The sequence below is a fragment of the Garra rufa genome, chromosome 1 (genome assembly GCF_049309525.1).
Source record: "Garra rufa chromosome 1, GarRuf1.0, whole genome shotgun sequence".
NCBI lineage: Eukaryota > Metazoa > Chordata > Actinopteri > Cypriniformes > Cyprinidae > Garra > Garra rufa.
This window is the reverse complement of record NC_133361.1, coordinates 44,868,387-44,887,316: the sequence shown is the minus strand read 5'-3', so window position 1 is coordinate 44,887,316 and position 18,930 is coordinate 44,868,387. Positions and strand designations below refer to the sequence as shown.

The following is an 18,930-nucleotide window of genomic DNA, read 5'->3' as shown; positions in this document are numbered from 1 at the left end:
TAAGTGAATATGACCGTCTTTGTTAATCTGATTTACCTACCACTAAAATTTCAAAACTAATTCAGAGTTGACGAGCCCAACTGCACTTTGTGGTTAAAATGCCACAAGGACGAAATGAGCGATATCAGCCGGCACGGGTGAGCGACCTCCCTCTGGGCATGTGTGCACCTTGTTAGGACTCCCGCATGATTTTACATTATGTTGGGACATATTTTAGGCTACAGGCAGAAACCCCTGCTAAGCTACTTCCCCTAGACAGCAAGTGTTCATTTCAATTGTTTATTTCACTAAGTTACTGCAGAGCTGCAACAACTTTTCGACCTCCATTGGGTACAGACACCAAACGCGCCCAAACTTGTTCTGAAAAGAGATTAAAACTAAAGCCTGTTTCCCTTAACAGTCTCTCATTTAGAAGCAGCCCCTGTACCTTGATTGTGGATTTTGCTGTTGTAGAGCCTCTGAACTTCACTTCAAAGTCAGCAGACTGCTAGGTGATCAGAGATGTCAGGACTTCAAAGCTCCGGCATGTCTATGTAATAACGTCGCCTTTATTAAAACATCTTCTCCCAGATTTGAAACACTACTATTACTGCAGGAGATTATTAAGACCCTTCCCGGCTTCACAAACAGAGCTGCTCCAGATGCACCTAAAAACAAGCCACGCGCTTTGTGTATCAGGTCAAGTAAATTTAGCAAGCGGTCCCTGCACACAGGGAGGTGTGCAGTGTAAAGTGGTGTGTGCTTCCTTGTTTGAGGTTTTTACACGGCAGGCTGAAAGCAATGGGCTCTCTGCTGGAGCAGACCTCTGAGAGGCCGTGCATTAGTGTGCTGTGTTGGTGCTGCACTCAGATGACCAAGACCTAATGGAGGTTTGGGACCACGGCGGCACACTGTCTAGAGACACATCCAGCTTAGCACACATCAGCGCAGAGAGAAGAGCTCAGAAAGGGGGCTTGTGACAATCTGTTGTGCTAAGTGCCCGTGTCCTCTGCCTCCAATGTGTACAAGAGAGAATAGCATCATCTCTGATTCTAGGAAGTAGTACAGATGCTCGAATGCTTTCTGAGAAAAGTCAATTCAGTGAGTTCACTTTAGCCTTGAACTTTTGAACATATAAGAAATTGAGGAGATGTAACTATCAAGCAGATTGATTAAGTATGACTATACATCTGTGTAAAACGAGTGTATGTATACAGTCAGTCATAGGCGGATGTGCATAAGGCAGTGCTAACTGTCACGACAGGAAAGAGCAGATAAACAGACGTTTTAACCACCAATCCAAAACAAGAACGGCAAACTAGATGGCAACAAGAACTCGAAGAAACGGCTGTTTGTTTTAAGTCAGCAGTACAGGAAATTTTTGTGTTTAGAGATGCACCGGCCGACCAGCTATAAATTGGAAACCGGTTGTTAGTTTTATTTTGGCCGAACTCTATTCCAGGACTGCACACAAACTGCATTGCATTCATTTCCCCAAATGCAATTTGTGTGGAATTCTTATTAAGTTTGTAAAGAGCAGAAAATACTGTACTAGGCAGATCAAGCTTACTGTTCGCTATGTTGGAAATATACAAAGATCTAAATATGTGGGGGTTTATATGAGCAATATCACACAAGTAGCCAAATCACAGCCGTGCCAATATACAGCCATATCTCAAGTCTACGAGTGTGATATTGCTTTTATACAACAGTTCGACGACACAAGTGTGTAAATAAACCAAATGACAATGGTGTCTTTAAAAGTCCTCCTTTGTGTGAACTACTTCTTTCCACCACAAATTCAAATCATAGTTTGACAGTTGAACAGCTGAGCCCAAAGCCTCTGTTACTAATTCCAAAACGTCACTTTAGAGCTAGTAGCGAAGAAATGTTGAGTTGCTTCATTGAAAGCTTATTGTATAACTGCAGTAAAAGCTCACTGTATTAGAATATTATGAGAGAGAGATGGACTAAGCGAGTATGATTAATGTACCTGCATCTGATACAGCATTCAGATCGGTCTTGTCTCGTATCAAGCTGTTGTTGAAGGTAAAAATAACTTCTGCTTAAAGCCTTATAGCTTTTCAGTTTAAAAGTCTTTACCAAAGTCCCGTCTTTACTGCCGACTCACCCCAAAACAGTCTCTTGTCGCCATCTAATGTCGGAACAATGTAACTAAAATCATCATCACAAACACACACTGTTTTTTTAAACACTATTATTGATATAAAATATTGGTCATATAAAATGTAATTCATTGAATAAGAATATTTAATAAACAACAACAACAAAAGCAGCCATTAAGTTGCCATGTTGAGGTTGCTCTCGGGTGGATTCACGAGTGCTGAACGCCTGCTGACCATCTGGAGCCCACATGTCTGAAAACGTAGAAGCAAATTTTTGAATAGACGTTATATTTATTCAAAAATTGTATATTTGAACTAAGTCCATTCTTGCCTGAAAACCTCTTAAAACTACATTGCATGACATAAAAAAGTACTTTTTATAAAATGATACTGGATTTGGGTGTCTGCCATGACACTCGCTGTAGGAAGTAGCGCAAGCAGAGTGATACGATTACAAACTGGCTGTTTGAGTTCTGATATTGCTCTAATATTCCACTCCTATTAGCCAATCAGATTTGAGGACCAAAAAGAACTGTTGTAAAAATGAATGTATCTCTGTGAATTTACTGTTTTCTGAAGTGTCAAGATGGTATTTTCTTTTCCTCTTACCTCTATATAATGCATCTGAAAGTAGTGTTTATAAGCACAGCTGCTTTGTTTACAGCAGTAACAAATGAAAATCTATATGTGACCCTGGACCACAAAACCAGTCTTAAGTCGCTGGGGTATATTTGTAGCAATAGCCAAAAATACATAGTATGGGTCAAAATTATTGATTTTTCTTTTATGCCAAAAATCATTAGGAAATTAAGTAAAGATCATGTTCCATGAAGATTTTTTGTAAAATTCCTACTGTAAATATATCAAAATGTATTGCTAAGAACTTAACTTGAAGAACTTTAAAGGTGATTTTCTCAGCATTTTGATTTTTTTTGCACCCTCAGATTCCAGATTTTCAAATAGATGTATCTCTGCCAAATATGGTCATATGGTCCTAACAAACCATACATCAATAGAAAGCTTATTTATTGAGCTTTCATATGATGTATATATCTCAGTTTTGTCAAATTTAACCTTATGACTGGTTTTGTGGTCCAGGGTCACATATCTCTACTGTTCCAAAAGTGCCACCTGCTGTCAGAGAGTGAATTTGCACTCTCATTTAGCCTGTTGCTTTTGTTTTGTTCAGATGTCTTATGTAGCATAATTTCACAAATAAAGCCAGATCATTCTGTTTTTGCTTTAAATTATGAAATTATACAATCTGATTCCAAAGAATAATAAAACAGCTGCTCATGCTACATGTATGTAGCACTACTGTCTGTTCAAAATTAATGAAAAATTTTATTTCCTGTTGCAATCAATTTGTATCAAACCATGAGCCTGAAACAGAGGTACATTGCAAACCATGACTTTTGTGTACCGTTACACCCTTAGTGCAAAGCTGGATTTTTCATCTAATCACTGCTGAAGTGTGTATTTCACCATTGTTATGGCAATTATACCAGTGTTACTTTCAAGTCTCCAGCAAGCTGTAAGAGGCACAATGAGAAGTGGAAGATAATCTTATTTTAAATTTACAATTTCAAATAACTTGTTTTAATATATTTAAAAAATGTAATTCATTCCTGTGATGCAGAGCTGAAGTTTCAAGTGATCCTTCAGAAATCATACTAATATGCTGATTTGTTGCTCAAGAAGGATCTCTTATTATTAGTGTTGAAAATGGTTGTGAAAATTAGATTCTTTGATTAATAGAAAATTTAAAAGAACAGCATTTCTATGAAATAGAAATCATTTTTAACATGATCTTAATAGTCTTTACTGTCACTTTGTCAATTGAACGTGTCATTGCTAAATTAAAAGTACTGATTTCTTAAAAAACATTCAATTATTGCAAATATACTGAATATGGACTATTCTACAGAATTAATTCAAAAATTCCAAAAATGTCTTTTTTCACAAATTACGTATGTATGCAAATTGTATAATATCCAAGTTACACATTTCTAGTAATTGTGCAATTAATTCTCATATTGTGTTTTCATAATGTTTTGGAATATTTGTTCTCTTGAAACACAGTGATATATGATTTAATTAGAAGGGTTATATTGACCTATTAAGATTACGCTTACATTTTCCTTGTAAATATATATATTTTTTAGAGGTAAATAAGTAACATTACAATTTTAACAATATTTCAAGTGTGATTTATGAGATTTGTTGTAATTTGAATTAATTTTTTCTTTTTAAAAGGCAAAAATTTTATACTGATTTACTAGTTTGAATATACATTGAATCAAATTTTATCACAACATCTTAACTGATAATTCAAAAAATTTTCTTTCAAGATTTATTTTTTCACATTTTTGCCCTTGTTGTAAAAAGACAGATCAGTAATGACAGGAAGTGAAGTATATACATGTGTGTTGTATTATATATTATTACAAAGTAAATCTAAAATATAAATATACATTGCTGCTCAGAAGTTTGGGATCCGTAAGATTTGTAATGGTTTTTTCGTGTCTTATGCCATTTATTTGATCAAAAATACAGAAAACACTGTAATATTGTGAAATATTATTTCAATTTAAAATAACAGTTTTCTATGTAAATGAAATTTTTACAAATGGATACAAAGCTACATTTTCAGCATCATTACTCCAGTCTTCAGTGTCAGGTAATTCTTCAGAAATCATTGTATTATTTTGCTAATTTATTATCAATGTTGAAAACAGTTGTGCTGTTTAATATTTAGTTGGAACCTGTGAATTTTTTCAGGATTCTTAAATAATAAAAGGTTAAAAGAAGAACAGCTTAGGTTTTAGCAATATACACTTCTGTTCAAAAGTTTGGGGTCAGTAAATATTTCTTTTTTTATTTATATTTTAAATACATGCTGTTCTTTTAAAATCCTAAAAAAAGACCCAACTTTGATAATTCTAATAATAAATCAACATATTAGAATGATTTCTGAAGGATCATGTGACGCTTAAGACTAGAGTAATAGCTGATGAAAATTCATATTTTAAAGTATATTGATATACAAACCATTATTTTATATTGTAATTGTTTTTTCCTGTATTTTTGATTAAATACATGCATATAGCATTAATGAGCATAAGAGTCTTTTTTTAAAAACCATTACTTCTAATTTTACTGATCCCAATTTTATGTTGTTATGTTGCCCAGTCCATTATTTTAAAATAAACCCTGTCAGGATGATACCTTTCCACCTCATCCTAAGGTCCTGATAACCCAGTTAGGGGTTATTCTGGGATTATTTTAGCTAGTTGTACATCATCCTCTATGTGCTGCATAGTCTACGCTCTCTCAGTGTTGCATTTGTGAGTAATATAGTCATACATCACTGGATTATCTCACTGTCTAGGTTTAAAAACAAACAGATTTCTTAAGAAAGCATACAGGTACGTGCATCTTAAAGCACCAGAGCCAGGCTGCATGTAGGGTGAGGGTGGGAACAATTAACTACCCATATCAGTATCTATTTAGCCCTGCAGGATTACATCAGCACACACTGTCAAAGCAGTGACAGACAGACTAATACGGGGACAGCTGTGTTTCCACGCTGCAGGTGAGACACATGTGTGCCATGTAGCCGCTAATTAGACTGCCTTTTCCTATTCAGTAAGTCGGTGGAAGCAGCACAAGATCGATGAGCTAAAAGTGGCTCTTTGATCCTGGATAGAGGGATGCGGGGAGTCCTGAAATCAGCCTCAGGGGACCACACACAGCTTTAGGGACCCAGATTCTCATCTCCACCCTCGTGTCTTGTAACAGCGTTCAAGAGCAGCGCTCCACATGTCCGCTGCCTTATCTACTGCAAATGTGACTGTCTTTAGAAGTAGAAACACCTTGCAGAAGTGCTTCTCCTGCCTTGTTACTGGAGAGATACTGAAGCAATGTCTGATGAGGAGAAATGAGATGACAAAGGTGTTTTTTTATTCAAAAATTCAGTATGAAGAAAAGAACAGCAAAACCAAAAGAACATTGATACAGAAGGCATTTACAACAGCAGTTTTTGGTTTCGTGAGAAAATGAAAGATACAGAGACGACATGTTCGATGCTTACAGACACAAAGGTTGGGAACAACAGCTAAGGCACAGAGGTCCCCTCCGACTGAAGAGTTTAAATAAATTGTGCAACAGTTGCTCAACAAAACATTCCAGCACAGAGAACGGCAATCTGGCATCAGGTTCTCTGAAAGGCAAAAATGTTCATTAAGAGCCCGAACCACACACTCAGACTTGTACAGCCCTTCACAAACCCTTCACGTGAAAATGTAGACGTCCTATAACAGTGCCACTCGACACACCAAAACCTGACCCACTTGTGTTTAAAAACAAGGTTATTTACAATACTTTATGAACGTCAGTCCAATACAAAATACTTTACATTGTCATTCCTACCAAAATAGCTATAGTACAGAAGAGATGTCCGAGTGATGTGCTAATAAATATCATTTTAATGTGAACGCTAGATTAGATACTTCTGTGAAAGTCATGTGAAAGAAAGAGGTATGTTGCTGTATTTGTGAGGTTAGATTCACCCACTGCAGAGATCTTAAAAAATACAAAATTAGACTTTGTTTGCCCATACAATGAAAGTCAAAGGTGGCCAGTGTTGGCCACTGACTTTAACTGCATTGACAAAATTAACAAAAAAAAATCAAGTAAATCATGACAGAATTTTCAGTTTTGTCTGAACTCTTTCTTTAAAGGTGAAGTGTGTAATTTGTGTAGCAACAAACGAAACTGCAAATGTTATTAGATGTGTTTGACGTCATGCGTACTTTGACATAATTATGCCTTCAAAGTACTACAAGAACAAAAAACAAGTCTTCACAGTCTGCGCAGCTTCTCCAGAAATACTTGAGCTCTCATTTGATTCACTAGTGAGAACAAAACATGACACCTTCAGTTTCTCATAAATGTTTTTGTAACAGTATAAACTCTTTCATGGTATTTTAATGTTATATTGTGCCATGAAAAAATATAGACACCACTTTACTTTTTAATAGTGCAAGCTTATGTTGAACTTTTTTTCTTGTTCACAGGCTCTGTATTAAGCATTACTGAATGAAAAGTGTTTGTTTCTACATGAAAATGTCTGTGTATTTGACAAATACTGCATCTAATCCACTTCATCTGTAATAAAGTACACAAACAGAACAAGCAACACTATAGGAAGAAGAAAGTGTCTGACTTACAGCTTTTTTTTTTAACTCATTCCCTGACTACAAGCGGCAAATCAGAGTTGAACGTATTGTCTTAAAGTGTGTGCACACCAAACGCGAAGTGAACATTTTCGGGATGATTTTCGCAGATTTGTGACCCTGGGCCACAAAACCAGTCATAAGGGTCAGTTTTTTGAAATTGAGATTTATACATCATCTGGAAGCTGAATAAATAAGCTTTCCATTGATGTATAGTTTGTTAGGACAATATTTGGTTGAGATACAGCAACAATCTGAGGGAGCAAAAAATCTAAATTTTGAGGAAAATCACTTTTCAAGTTGTCCAAATTAAGTTCTTAGCCATGCAAATAATCAAAAATTGAATTTTGATATATTTACAGTAGAAAATTTACAAAATATCTTCATGGAACATGATCTTTACTTAATATCCATATGATTTTTGGCATAAGCGAAAAAAATCATTTTGACCCATACTAATTGGCTTTTGCTACAAATATACACTTGCTACTTAAGACTGGTTTTGTGGTCCAGGGTCACATTTTCTGAACTTGCACGAAAGACACGATTGAGGAAAATATTGTGTCGCAAATTTGCATCTATTCAAGTTTTTGCTTTAACATTGTGTGTAATAATTCGCTTTTGGTGTGAACAGACCATTAGGCCACGCCCCAACTCTCACCATTCATAAACAAGTAGCCCCACCCCAAACTCATGCCATTGGTTGAGCCGGACTGCTCAAACAATCATAGCAGTTTTAGAAACAAAACAAAAACAAAAAAAACAGTGTTTGCACTCATTGGAAGAAATTTGCACAAAAAATTGTGATAAGAGATTAATTGAACATGACACACTTCACCTTTAAGTGTAAAACAGTAATTAATACTATCCAGTGGCTGAATCCTCACTTACAGCCAAGATCGTAAGTCAGAAGTCAATGTAAAAAATTTAAGATGTATGTGAGTAGGTAATTTCATATAATTTCTCTTTTACGAATATCAAATAATTTGCACTTTCACACGTACAGTACGGATGTAACACCACTTAGACAAGCATTAGACGCTCTATTAAAAAATTTAAATAACAATGCATTCCCGTTTCGCACCCCGCTGGGAACATATGAATGACAAGAGTGCTTTATTGAAAATTTAAGGTCGCATCCTCCTTTGGATCACATGACAGCAATGACATTTCACTGTTTGCGCACCCCGGCCGGGACGCCACATCTCCGAGGACCAGATCACAATCAGATTGCATACAAAGTGATGTCTAGGCCAGGGTCACAGAGTCCCAGAGGAGACAAGCTCCTCAAATGAGAGAGTGCAACAAGCCACACTAGCCCAGTTTAAATATGGAGTCATACACTTGCAATGTAGAAACATAAAAGCTTTGTAAAAATGGAGCAAATGTTGGTCCAATGCAAACTGTAGAGTCCAGCAAGCTTGCAATCTTCTTCACTAAAAATACATCTCAGTCAGATCTGAGAGGCCACCCTATCATTATTATGGATGTGAGTAATCCCGACAGGCCCAATCTGGAAAATGTGACGTCCAAACGGCGTACGTGCAGAAAAAAAGCGGCTGAGCCCAAGAACTTTAGGAAACGAGGTGAAATTGCACGGATGCTACCAACCAGTCCAGCCGATGTCCGTTTTTGCTCCTTTGAGCAATATATGGCGTAAGTACCAAACACTGGCTCGTATATAAAAACACTAGAATAAAGAAAATGACAAGCAGCATGACTGGAGTCTCAGTTCTTGAGGTCATTTAAGATCATTCATCCAGTTAGTTTCCCGATGAGCTCAACGTTTATGAAATGAACAGATGGACCTCAGGTGGAGGGGCAGAAAGGTCTTGTCTAACGCCCGTACTAGTACCGCATCTTGTGTTTATAGTTGTAATATGGTTGGGATGATAGCCTTTGTAAATAAAGGCAGCTTGTTTACAAAAGGTATTGAATGAGCTGCAAAAACAGCATATAGACATTAGTCATTGACTAAAAAATATCTATTTCATTTATATAAACACATGAATAAATAGCCAACTTACAACCCAACTTAGCTACCCAGTACCTCTGCTCAGGGGAAAGGAAAAAATTATAAAACAATAAAAAGGCAAAGAGCTTTTTTCGTGCTGTGCCAGCACAGCTGGCACCTTCCATTTCAAGTTTGGACAGCCTGAAGGGGAACAGCATACAGATGGAACGACACTTCAGACAGTCTCTAACTTCAGAGCTACTCGAGACTCTCACTTAAAGAACTGTGGTTTAATATCATGCAAGTTTTGACCTCTCCACAGAATCCTATCCCTCTTGGACCCTAAAGCAAACTAACAGACTAAAACAACTTTGAGTACTCTATAGCCAATTTGATATTTGCAAACAGTGATGATATTTTTTGTCTGGTGGCAGAAAATGGCAGATTTCAAGTAGCGGATTAGAAAAATTATGATTAGAAAAATCAACTTTCTCAATCTCTCTTTTCTCCTATGTAGACCTATAGTTTAAATCAAATGTGTTTTAAAAGTAGAGTAATCATAGCAGGTTTCATCCATTAGTCTGTCCATTTAAACATCTGCGTTTATCTGACGTTTTTGATAGTATTCTAGAAAAAGATTTGCAATCTAACTCTGAGATCCAAAGGGACAACAATATTTTTTTTGGCTTATTCCATGGGTTTTACCCATTTCCCTCCACTTGTTACCAGTGTTTTTCTGCCACCACTATGCGTGTGCAGCTGCAAGTGACGTAATTTTAAACTGTAACGTCTACTCTAAATCGGTCTATTTGATGCCTGATTAGAAATATGAGCAAAAAACAGAAACAAAATTGCTAGCTAAACAATTTAGTTATGTCTTTACTTGTTTGGGGTCAGTAAGATTTTTTAAGACAATAATACTTTTATTCATCTAGGATGCATTAAATTGATTATAAAAGAGAGTAAATACTTTTACACCGTGTCTACACCGGACGCGAGTGGCGCGATGCGACGCAACAAAATACAATAGAACCTATTATGCTGTCTACACTGGATACGGCGCGGGGCGGCAAATCCCCGACAGTAATCTGCTGCCGCGTTCTATTTATCACGTGCTCACACAAAGTTTAAATGTGACCCTGGACCACAAAACCAGTCTTAAGTCGCTGGGGTATATTTGTAGCAATAGCCAAAAATACATTGTATGGGTCAAAATTATTGATTTTTCTTTTATGCCAAAAATCATTAGGAAATTCAGTAAAGATGATGTTCCATGAAGATTTTTTGTAAAATTCCTACTGTAAATATATCAAAATGTAATTTTTGATTAGTAATATGCATTGTTAAAAACTTAATTTGGACAACTTTAAAGGTGATTTTCTCAGTATTTTGATTTTTTTGCACCCTCAGATTTCAGATTTTCAAATAGATGTATCTCGGCCAAATATGGTCCTATGGTCCTAACAAACCACACATCAATAGAAAGCTTATTTATTGAGCTTTCATATGATGTATACATCTCAGTTTTGTAAAATTTAACCTTATGACTGGTTTTGTGGTCCAGGGTCACAAATGATTTGCAACTGTCACTTTGTCGCGTATGGTGTAGACACGGTGTTAGAATGTTATAAATTATTTATATTTCAAACTCTGTAATCAAAGAATCCTCAAAAAAATCCATGAAGTTTTCCACAAAAATATTTAAGCAGCACAGCTGTTTTCAACACTGATAATAGTAATAAAATAATTGTATCTTGAGCTCTAAATAATGATTTCTGAAGGATCATGTGATGATTGAAAATTCAACTTTGACATCACAGGAATAAATGACAAAAAAAATTATTTTTAAGTTGCTGTATTTCATAATATTACTGTTTTCACTATATTTTTGATAAAAAATGCACTTGGTAAGAATAAGAGATGTCTTTTAGAAATAAACCTCAAAGTTTTGAAAAGTACTATATACCATGCTAAAATGCTCAAATAAAACATTTCCCAATCTGTTTTCCGTTAGCCTGCAAGCTCTCTGGCCTGCTAGCTTTACATATTTCTCTGGCCAGCTTAGCATACTGATAATTGATCAGCCTGCTAGCATGACATACATGCAACCTCCAATTATTTGTACTTTTTATTATTTGTAGCTACCATTACCACAAAAGTATTATTAAAAAGGTCATTATTAATATACAAAAGAGGATAATGCGACACATATTTGAACAGGCATTACTAACTGCTACCTTTTTGCCTCCAAAGGTAACAGAATTCTGTGGAGGTTGGCCTCTTGCATGACACTGGATCTCTTTTACTTGTCAAAAGGTCGGTTTTGATTAAAAACAGATGTTTTTCAACCAATAACTTATTAAAACTAAATAGGAGACTTTATTAGGGGAGTTTGAAGGCTTTAAAAGCCTATTTGACTGCGTTTGATCCAGCCTGAAAGCCTTATAAAAATGGAAGTATTTTTCTGAAAACTAACGAAGCACACTATGCTGTGCTATGGACAGTTATATACGATCTGAAACATTGGTTTTAATAAGGTATAGGTTGAAAAACACTCCTATCATTTATATTAGGTGCAAGTGTGTTTGTTTTTAAATATAGAGGCTTACTATACTAACATCCCTTTTGGTCTTACAACCAGTGTTAAGGTCCATTCTGTGCTTAATATCCCAATCCCAGCAGGCATCGCCTGCTGCTTCCAGTTGACAAAGATTCAATCACAGTAATCAAAATAAATAAAATATAGGGAAGCCTGACAGCACTCACATCACAAGAGCACTCAGAGTTTGATAGGGCACATGTTTAAAAAAAATCATCAAAAACTTCCCAGCGTACACTTTCGTGGCCCTGTGTCTTGCGTTTGAGAGAGGGCCGTTGTGCTCATATTCACATGAGCGATGCTGGAATATAATAAATAAAAACAAAATGACCTAAGAAATGAAAAAGGCGAGTCCTCAGGGCAGTGAATGCTGCTACCTGATTCGTCCGTTGGTTTTGGGTGGGCCCAGCTGGGACTTTGGGTCTGGGCTGAGAGAGCTCCACACCGTTTCCCTGCAAGTCTGCATGACCGGACAGCCACTGGGACCCATTGAACACACGTCCACAGCTGACCACACCTCGCCCACTAGACTGTCCACCCAGCGCTCCAGTTCGGACCCCGTAAGCTCCGCGTTGTGTTCGGCCGCTTCTACCTGACCCAGGTGGACCGGGATGTTGAGGATGGGGTTCAGGCCATGGAAACTCTGCTCCATGTAGCTGTTCTTGGCCGGCCCGTTGTGCGTTTTTAAAGCATCCTCTGTGAGAGAGAAGAAGAAAAAGAGTTTTTTCCATGAGGACGCACAAGGATTTAATGCAAGCGAAGCAAAACCAGGATTATGACTGAATTCGCTGGAACATTTTACATTTTTACACATGAAAAATAAAGAACAGCCTCCCTGATTTAATTTTTTTGGGGAAAAAGGAGATGACTCAAGGACTTTTTGCAGTTTCTCCCGCTATGGGAGTTATAAAACAATGTTGTTTGTTGTTGAGGGGATTTGTGTTGAGCTGGTGGATAGGAGGTTATTATTATATTATAACCAATGTTGTTTTAGAATGATTTATATACTATTAAAGTATTCTGAATTAGCTTTTAATTCAATATTTTCAGTTTTCAAATTTAGTGTTAAAGGGCTAAAAATAAAAATTCTGTTATTAATTTCTCACCCTCATGTCATAAACTGCAAAAAATGCTTTTCTTACTTAGATGTTTTGTCTTGTTTCCAGACAAAATATCTAAAAATTCTTAAATCAAGAAGGATTTTCTAGACAAGTAAAAATTATTTTATTGTTTTCAGTAAAAACAAGTCGAAATTAAGCGCGTTTTTGCTTGAAACAAGCAAAATAATCTGCCAATGGGGTAAGAAAAATTATCTTGTTTTCTGTTTGAAATAAGAATTTTTTTCTTACCCCATTGGCAGATTATTTTGCTTGTTCTAAGCAAAAACTCACTTCATTTTGACTTTTTCATTTTTTACTGAAAACAAGAAAATTTTTACTTGTCTAGAAAATCCTTCTTGATTTAAGAATTTTTAGATATTTTATATTTTATATAATTTTTAGATATTTTATATTTCAAAACCTGTAAGACAAAACCTGTTCATTTTCAGAACACAAATTAAGGTGTTTTTGATGAAATCTGACAGCTTTCTGACCCTGCATAGACAGCAACACAACTGACACGTTCAAGGCCCAGAAAGATAGTAAAGACATTATTAAAATAGTCCATGTGACATCTTGGAGTGTGCGATATATATTGTCTGTGATAATATTGTAATTGTTGTTTTAACAACAAAAAACAAAGAAAACATACCTACAGTGCATGCATACGCGACTATGTGATGAAGTCTGGTTAAACTAATGCGCATGCGCAGTTAGAGTGCGTTCTTTCACTGCATGATTCAGTCTATTAAAATGCATTATGAATAATCATAAACATAATTAAAGATATTGGGGCAGAAAATATATGTATTTATATCATTTTCATATAGTTTATCAATATCACACAAAGCATGGTTACAAATGTGATATTGATTTTATACAACAGTTCAGTAAACAAGAAGCTAATATTAAGAAACGTACATTTTAGGCACCATATTTCCTGTTTTTGCTCTATTTCACTAACAAAAATAATTCCAAACAGCCACAGCATTGTATTGCATCTCTGAATAACATGATGGTGTTTCGTTCCTGAATGAATCAACCATTTAACCGATTCGGTTCAATCGCAATGACTTACTTATTAACAGTGTATTGCTGCCACCTATTGGCGGTTTTAATTTTACAATTAAAGTATATATTTTTATTTTAAAATAATTTCAAATATCAGTATTCGACATTATCAAAACGTGTATTTGTAACTGCGGGTTAAAGCCTTCCATGTCCCTCTTAGCTGCATTAAACAGTGTGTAAATACATCTAAATGCCACTTCAGATCCAGCTTCTCTTTTGCATTCATAATGATTTCATTTGCTTGGTAACAGCCCAAATGTAGGAATTTGACTCAAAAGATGATGCACACTTTTAGAAAAAAATGGCTTTGTAATGGTAAAATTGCCCATAAAAGGTAAAAATCTATTTAAACTTATTGGAAAAGATTCATTTCTATTTCTGCTGTGAACTGACCACAGAGAATATAAATAATATGAAAATGAATATGAAAAAAAATCAGGAGTTAGCTGTCCATGGTAATCCTTAAGATATACCAGCACAATAACACACTCAGCAGAATATCCAGAAAATATTGAGATATCATTTTGTGTAAATACTGTATTACACACTCCTAGTGACATTAGTGGTTCAACCATAATGTTATGAATATACAAGAATACTTTTTGTGTGCAAAGAAAAAAAAAAAAATTTATTGACTTTATTTTAATGCTTGTTTAGAAGCAGAGGAATGCACACGCATTGGTCATGTTGCTCTCGTGAATGTGAGGAAATAGCAGAATATAGTTGTTATTTTTGTTTTATTTGCGGACAAAAAGTATTCTCGTAGCTTCATAACATTATGGTTGAACCACTGATGTCACATGGACTATTTTAACAATGTCCTTATTACCTTTCTGGGCCTTGAACATGTCAGTTGCATTGCTGTCTATGCAGGATCAGAAAGCTCTCAGATTTAATCAAAAATATCTTAATTTGTGTTCTGAAGATGAACGAATGCCTTACAGGTTTGGGAACGACGAGAGGGTTAGTAATTAATGACAGAATTTTCCTTTTTGGGTGAAGTATACCTTTACGTTTTAGTAGTTTTGTAAATGTGCTTAAGTTATGTTTATTAAGTTTCTTCTTTTAAATATTTCAACACATTTAACTGATCAAAAGTGACAGTAAAAACATTTAAAATGTTACAGAAGACATCTAAGAAAGATGATGAAAAAAGATGTTGAGTCTCCAGGCACAAGATGCTGAGTAGTTATATATATATATATTTTTAGTCTCTTTGAGGGCATGATACAGCTGGGCTTTTATAAAACCTCTATCAAAATGGCATAAAATATTCATACTTTTAATTATTAAACACATCTACATATCAACTAGACCACTAGCCTGCATCACTTCATCTAACATCAGAGGCTAAAAACAGCTCATTTAGCTGTGAGGATGGACACGTCAGCCCTGGAGGTAAAGCTGTGAATTCCTCAGGCTCCTCACACTTCTCTCTCTCCCGCCGCCCTTCACAGATCACCCTCTGTGTCTCTTCCTGACCTTTCTCTCTCTAGGTTCGCCCACCTCTCTTCCAGAACATGCCATTTCACGCTCACAGGAAGTGCATGGATAGGCTGGCGTCGTTGCTTACAGCGCGTTGCCCGACCTGGGCCGCATAAACACACTCCATAAACTTTTATTAGCTGTGGGTGCAGAGGCACGGCGAGCAAAAGGACTCTGTGCCTGCCGTAGACATTAATCATACGACAGTCTGGTAAATCACGTGTGTTTATCACCCGCCCATTCCCACGCCGAACCGCAATCACAAGCTCTCCCTCATTAGGAGCGTTTTGAGGACAGATTCGCTGATGACCGCACACAACACTTATTTCGAAATGTCCCTAATGGGCCGGAGATACCAATCGCGGCCGGTGCACAGTCATCTTTTTGAGTTTATTCCAATGAAAGGTGACCTGGCGTGGTGTATTACTCATTCGTGACTGTGAGCCGGGGCTATATATAGGCAAGCGAGCGGCCCAGGCACAGCGCTAGACGTGAAGGCAGAAAGTGCCTTTGAAAGCGGGGGGGTGGAATGACCTGAAAGGTTGAGGCAGTTTAATATACAGCGTACCATAGTGTCAGACTGTGGTCTTCAAAAAAAGCACCCAAAATGCAAGAGGATTAGTCATTAGATTGTGAGGAAGGAGCATTTCTCATTCTGCTTTAAATATACGAGCTCACAAGAGCGCATAAATCAAAGCTTCAAACGCAGAGCATTTTCTCCAGTGATATTCTATGCCACGATGGCCAGTTTAGACTGTTTTTTCATATTTTCTTCAAGTGTAAAAGTTGAAAAAAAAAATAATATTGCTTATATATGCCCTGTGAAATTCGAAGGGATAGTTCACTAAAAAATGAAAATTCGGTCATTAATTACTGATGAATGACACGGAAGAGACGGAATTGTTGAATAAAGTCGTTATTATTTTTCCCTTTGCGCACAAAAAGTATTCTCATAGCTTCATATCATTACGGTTAAAACACTGATGTCAAGAACAATTTGAATTATGTCCTTACTACCTTTCTGGGCTTTGAATGTGTCAGTTAGGTTGCTGTCTATACAGGGTCAGAAAGCTCTCAGATTTCATCAAAAATATCTATTTGAGTCTGAAGATGAACTTCATGAGGGTGAGTAATTAATGACTGAAGTTTCATTTTTGAGTGAACTATTCTTTTTAAGCTAATGTTTGTTAACTTGGACTGGAGAACGTATTTTAACTTCCACATTAGCTATAAGTTTTGTTGGTCCTGAGCATGTTGTGATCCATTGTTTTTGAAAAATATATACCTTTAATCCAGTGTTTTATATAGTATTATAGAATTATTATATATTGTGTTGGATTTTTATATTTTCATTTTCATTTTGTTATGTGCTTCTGTCACATATATTGTTTTCTGATTAGATTTCATTTAATTTTTATTTTAATATTAATAATAATAATAATAATCAACAACAATCAATAATCAATAATCAACTTAAACTTATTTGCCAAGGGTACCTTTCTAATTTAGAAACTTAACAGTTTATACATTTTTTATTGTTTTTCATCGAATTTTTTTTTCAGTTGCATATTTGATTTGACAAAAATGTTAATACAAAAATGTTAATACATAATATTAAATTAAATAGTTTAATAGTTAATATTAAATTAAATTATATTAAATTAAATAAAACAAGTATAATATTAAATTTGACCCTGGACCACAAAACCAGTCTTAAGTAGGCATATTTGTAGCAATAGTAAGGGTCAAAATTATAGATTTTTCTTTTATGCCAAAAATAATTAGATATTAAGTAAAGATCATGTTCCATGAAGATATTTTGGAAATTTCCTACCATAAATATATCAAAACCTAATTTTTGATTAGTAATATGCATTGCTAAGAACATCATTTGTATAACTTTAAAGGTGATTTTCTCAATATTTAGATTTTTTTTGCACCCTCAGATTTCAGATTTTCAAATAGTTGTATCCAAATATTGTCCTATCCTAACAAACCATACATCAACGGAAAGCTTATTTATTTAGCTTTCAGATATAAGAATAAATCTCAATTTTAAAAAAATTGACCCTTATGACTGCTTTTTGTGGTCCAGGGTCACAAATAGCTAATTTAAGTTAAATTAATGAAAATAAGAACACTGCTGTAAAGAGCAGTGTTGAAAAGTTTATTTAATTTTAGGGAACTGTTTTATTCAAACAGTTCAATAAATGATTGATGGAATCTTTTGAGTCATCATGCAGTGTATTTTTGTCTATTTTTTTTATCCGCCTTTCTCTTCCTGTTAGAGCGGGTACAGCCATTTGTAAATTTTACGGGTCTGGCTTCCGGTCTCATCCATATCCAGCTATTTTTAGCTGTACAAAACAGCTTGTTTTGCCACCTAATATTGCAAATTGGTGTGTCTTACCATATTATTTTAATGTATTATCTTAATTATGAACACACTGGTTTGTTGTTATTCTTCTCATTATTTCCCTATTGCGCCTAATGAACCGCAAGTCTCACCCATATGCTTACTTCCGTGTTTAAGAATAAGGTAGATAAAAAAATGTCATTATCATTATCTTTTTAATTAGGCTACATAAATTATATCATGTCTCCCAACTCACATTTCACACGAAAACACATTTTGGAATCAATTCCACTGCATCATCAAAAAGAACCAGTTCAAAAAAACAATTTGTTCATGAATCCTGTCATCTTCAGGCTACATTGTAACTCTCACCTTGGCGTATAGGCAGGTGTTTGTGGTGGGTGAGGGGAGTGATGAGAAAGCGAGTCTCTGCGACAGGGCTCCAGTGATGCAGCACACGTACGGTCCACATGCCGGGCCGCAGGGGCAGGTTCAGCGGAGGCCTGTAGTGAGTGAATTCAGCACTGGCGTCGATCAAGATGTCGTAGGTGGCGGCGATGACATTGGTGGGGTCAATCCACACCACAGTCACGGTCACATTTGACCCTTTCCCCCATTTCTGCATTCCCACAGGCTCATCCATGGGTCCCATCAGATTCCCAAAATTCCGGAATATCCTTTCCTTAGCATCCCAGTCTGTTCCAATCTGATGTTTGAGAGAAAATGACAAAGAGCAGAAAAAGAATGTCAAGAGCAGTTTCACCTAATCTTTTACTCTAATGTAACCTCAGTGAATGAGGCTCATGTATCATTTTTTTGACAAACCAATGTTCCCATTTTCTCTGGATAGCATTTAACATCAAAATTGATTGTATTAAAGTCACTTTTAAATAATTGATTTGTTTCACTAGATAAGACCCTTATTCCTCGGCTGGGATCGTGTAGAGCACTTTGAAGCTGCATTAAAACTGCACTTTGGACCTTCGAGGTGTTGATCCCCATTGAAGTCCACTATATGGAGAA

The 18,930-nt window shown here is 35.8% G+C and overlaps 1 protein-coding gene across 1 annotated transcript in view; it reads right to left on the bottom strand.

The window, feature by feature from the left end:
• Positions 1–6,046: 6,046 nt before the first annotated feature.
• xylt1 (xylosyltransferase I) overlaps positions 6,047–18,930 on the bottom strand; it is a 94,243-nt gene continuing 81,359 nt past the window's right edge. The window contains exons 10-11 of the mRNA XM_073841296.1: positions 18,280–18,613; positions 6,047–12,591 (exon numbers count right to left, since the gene is read on the bottom strand). Coding sequence (XP_073697397.1) covers positions 12,269–12,591; positions 18,280–18,613 — 657 coding nt within the window. The 3' untranslated portion in view covers positions 6,047–12,268. The remainder of the gene's footprint in view (positions 12,592–18,279; positions 18,614–18,930) is intronic.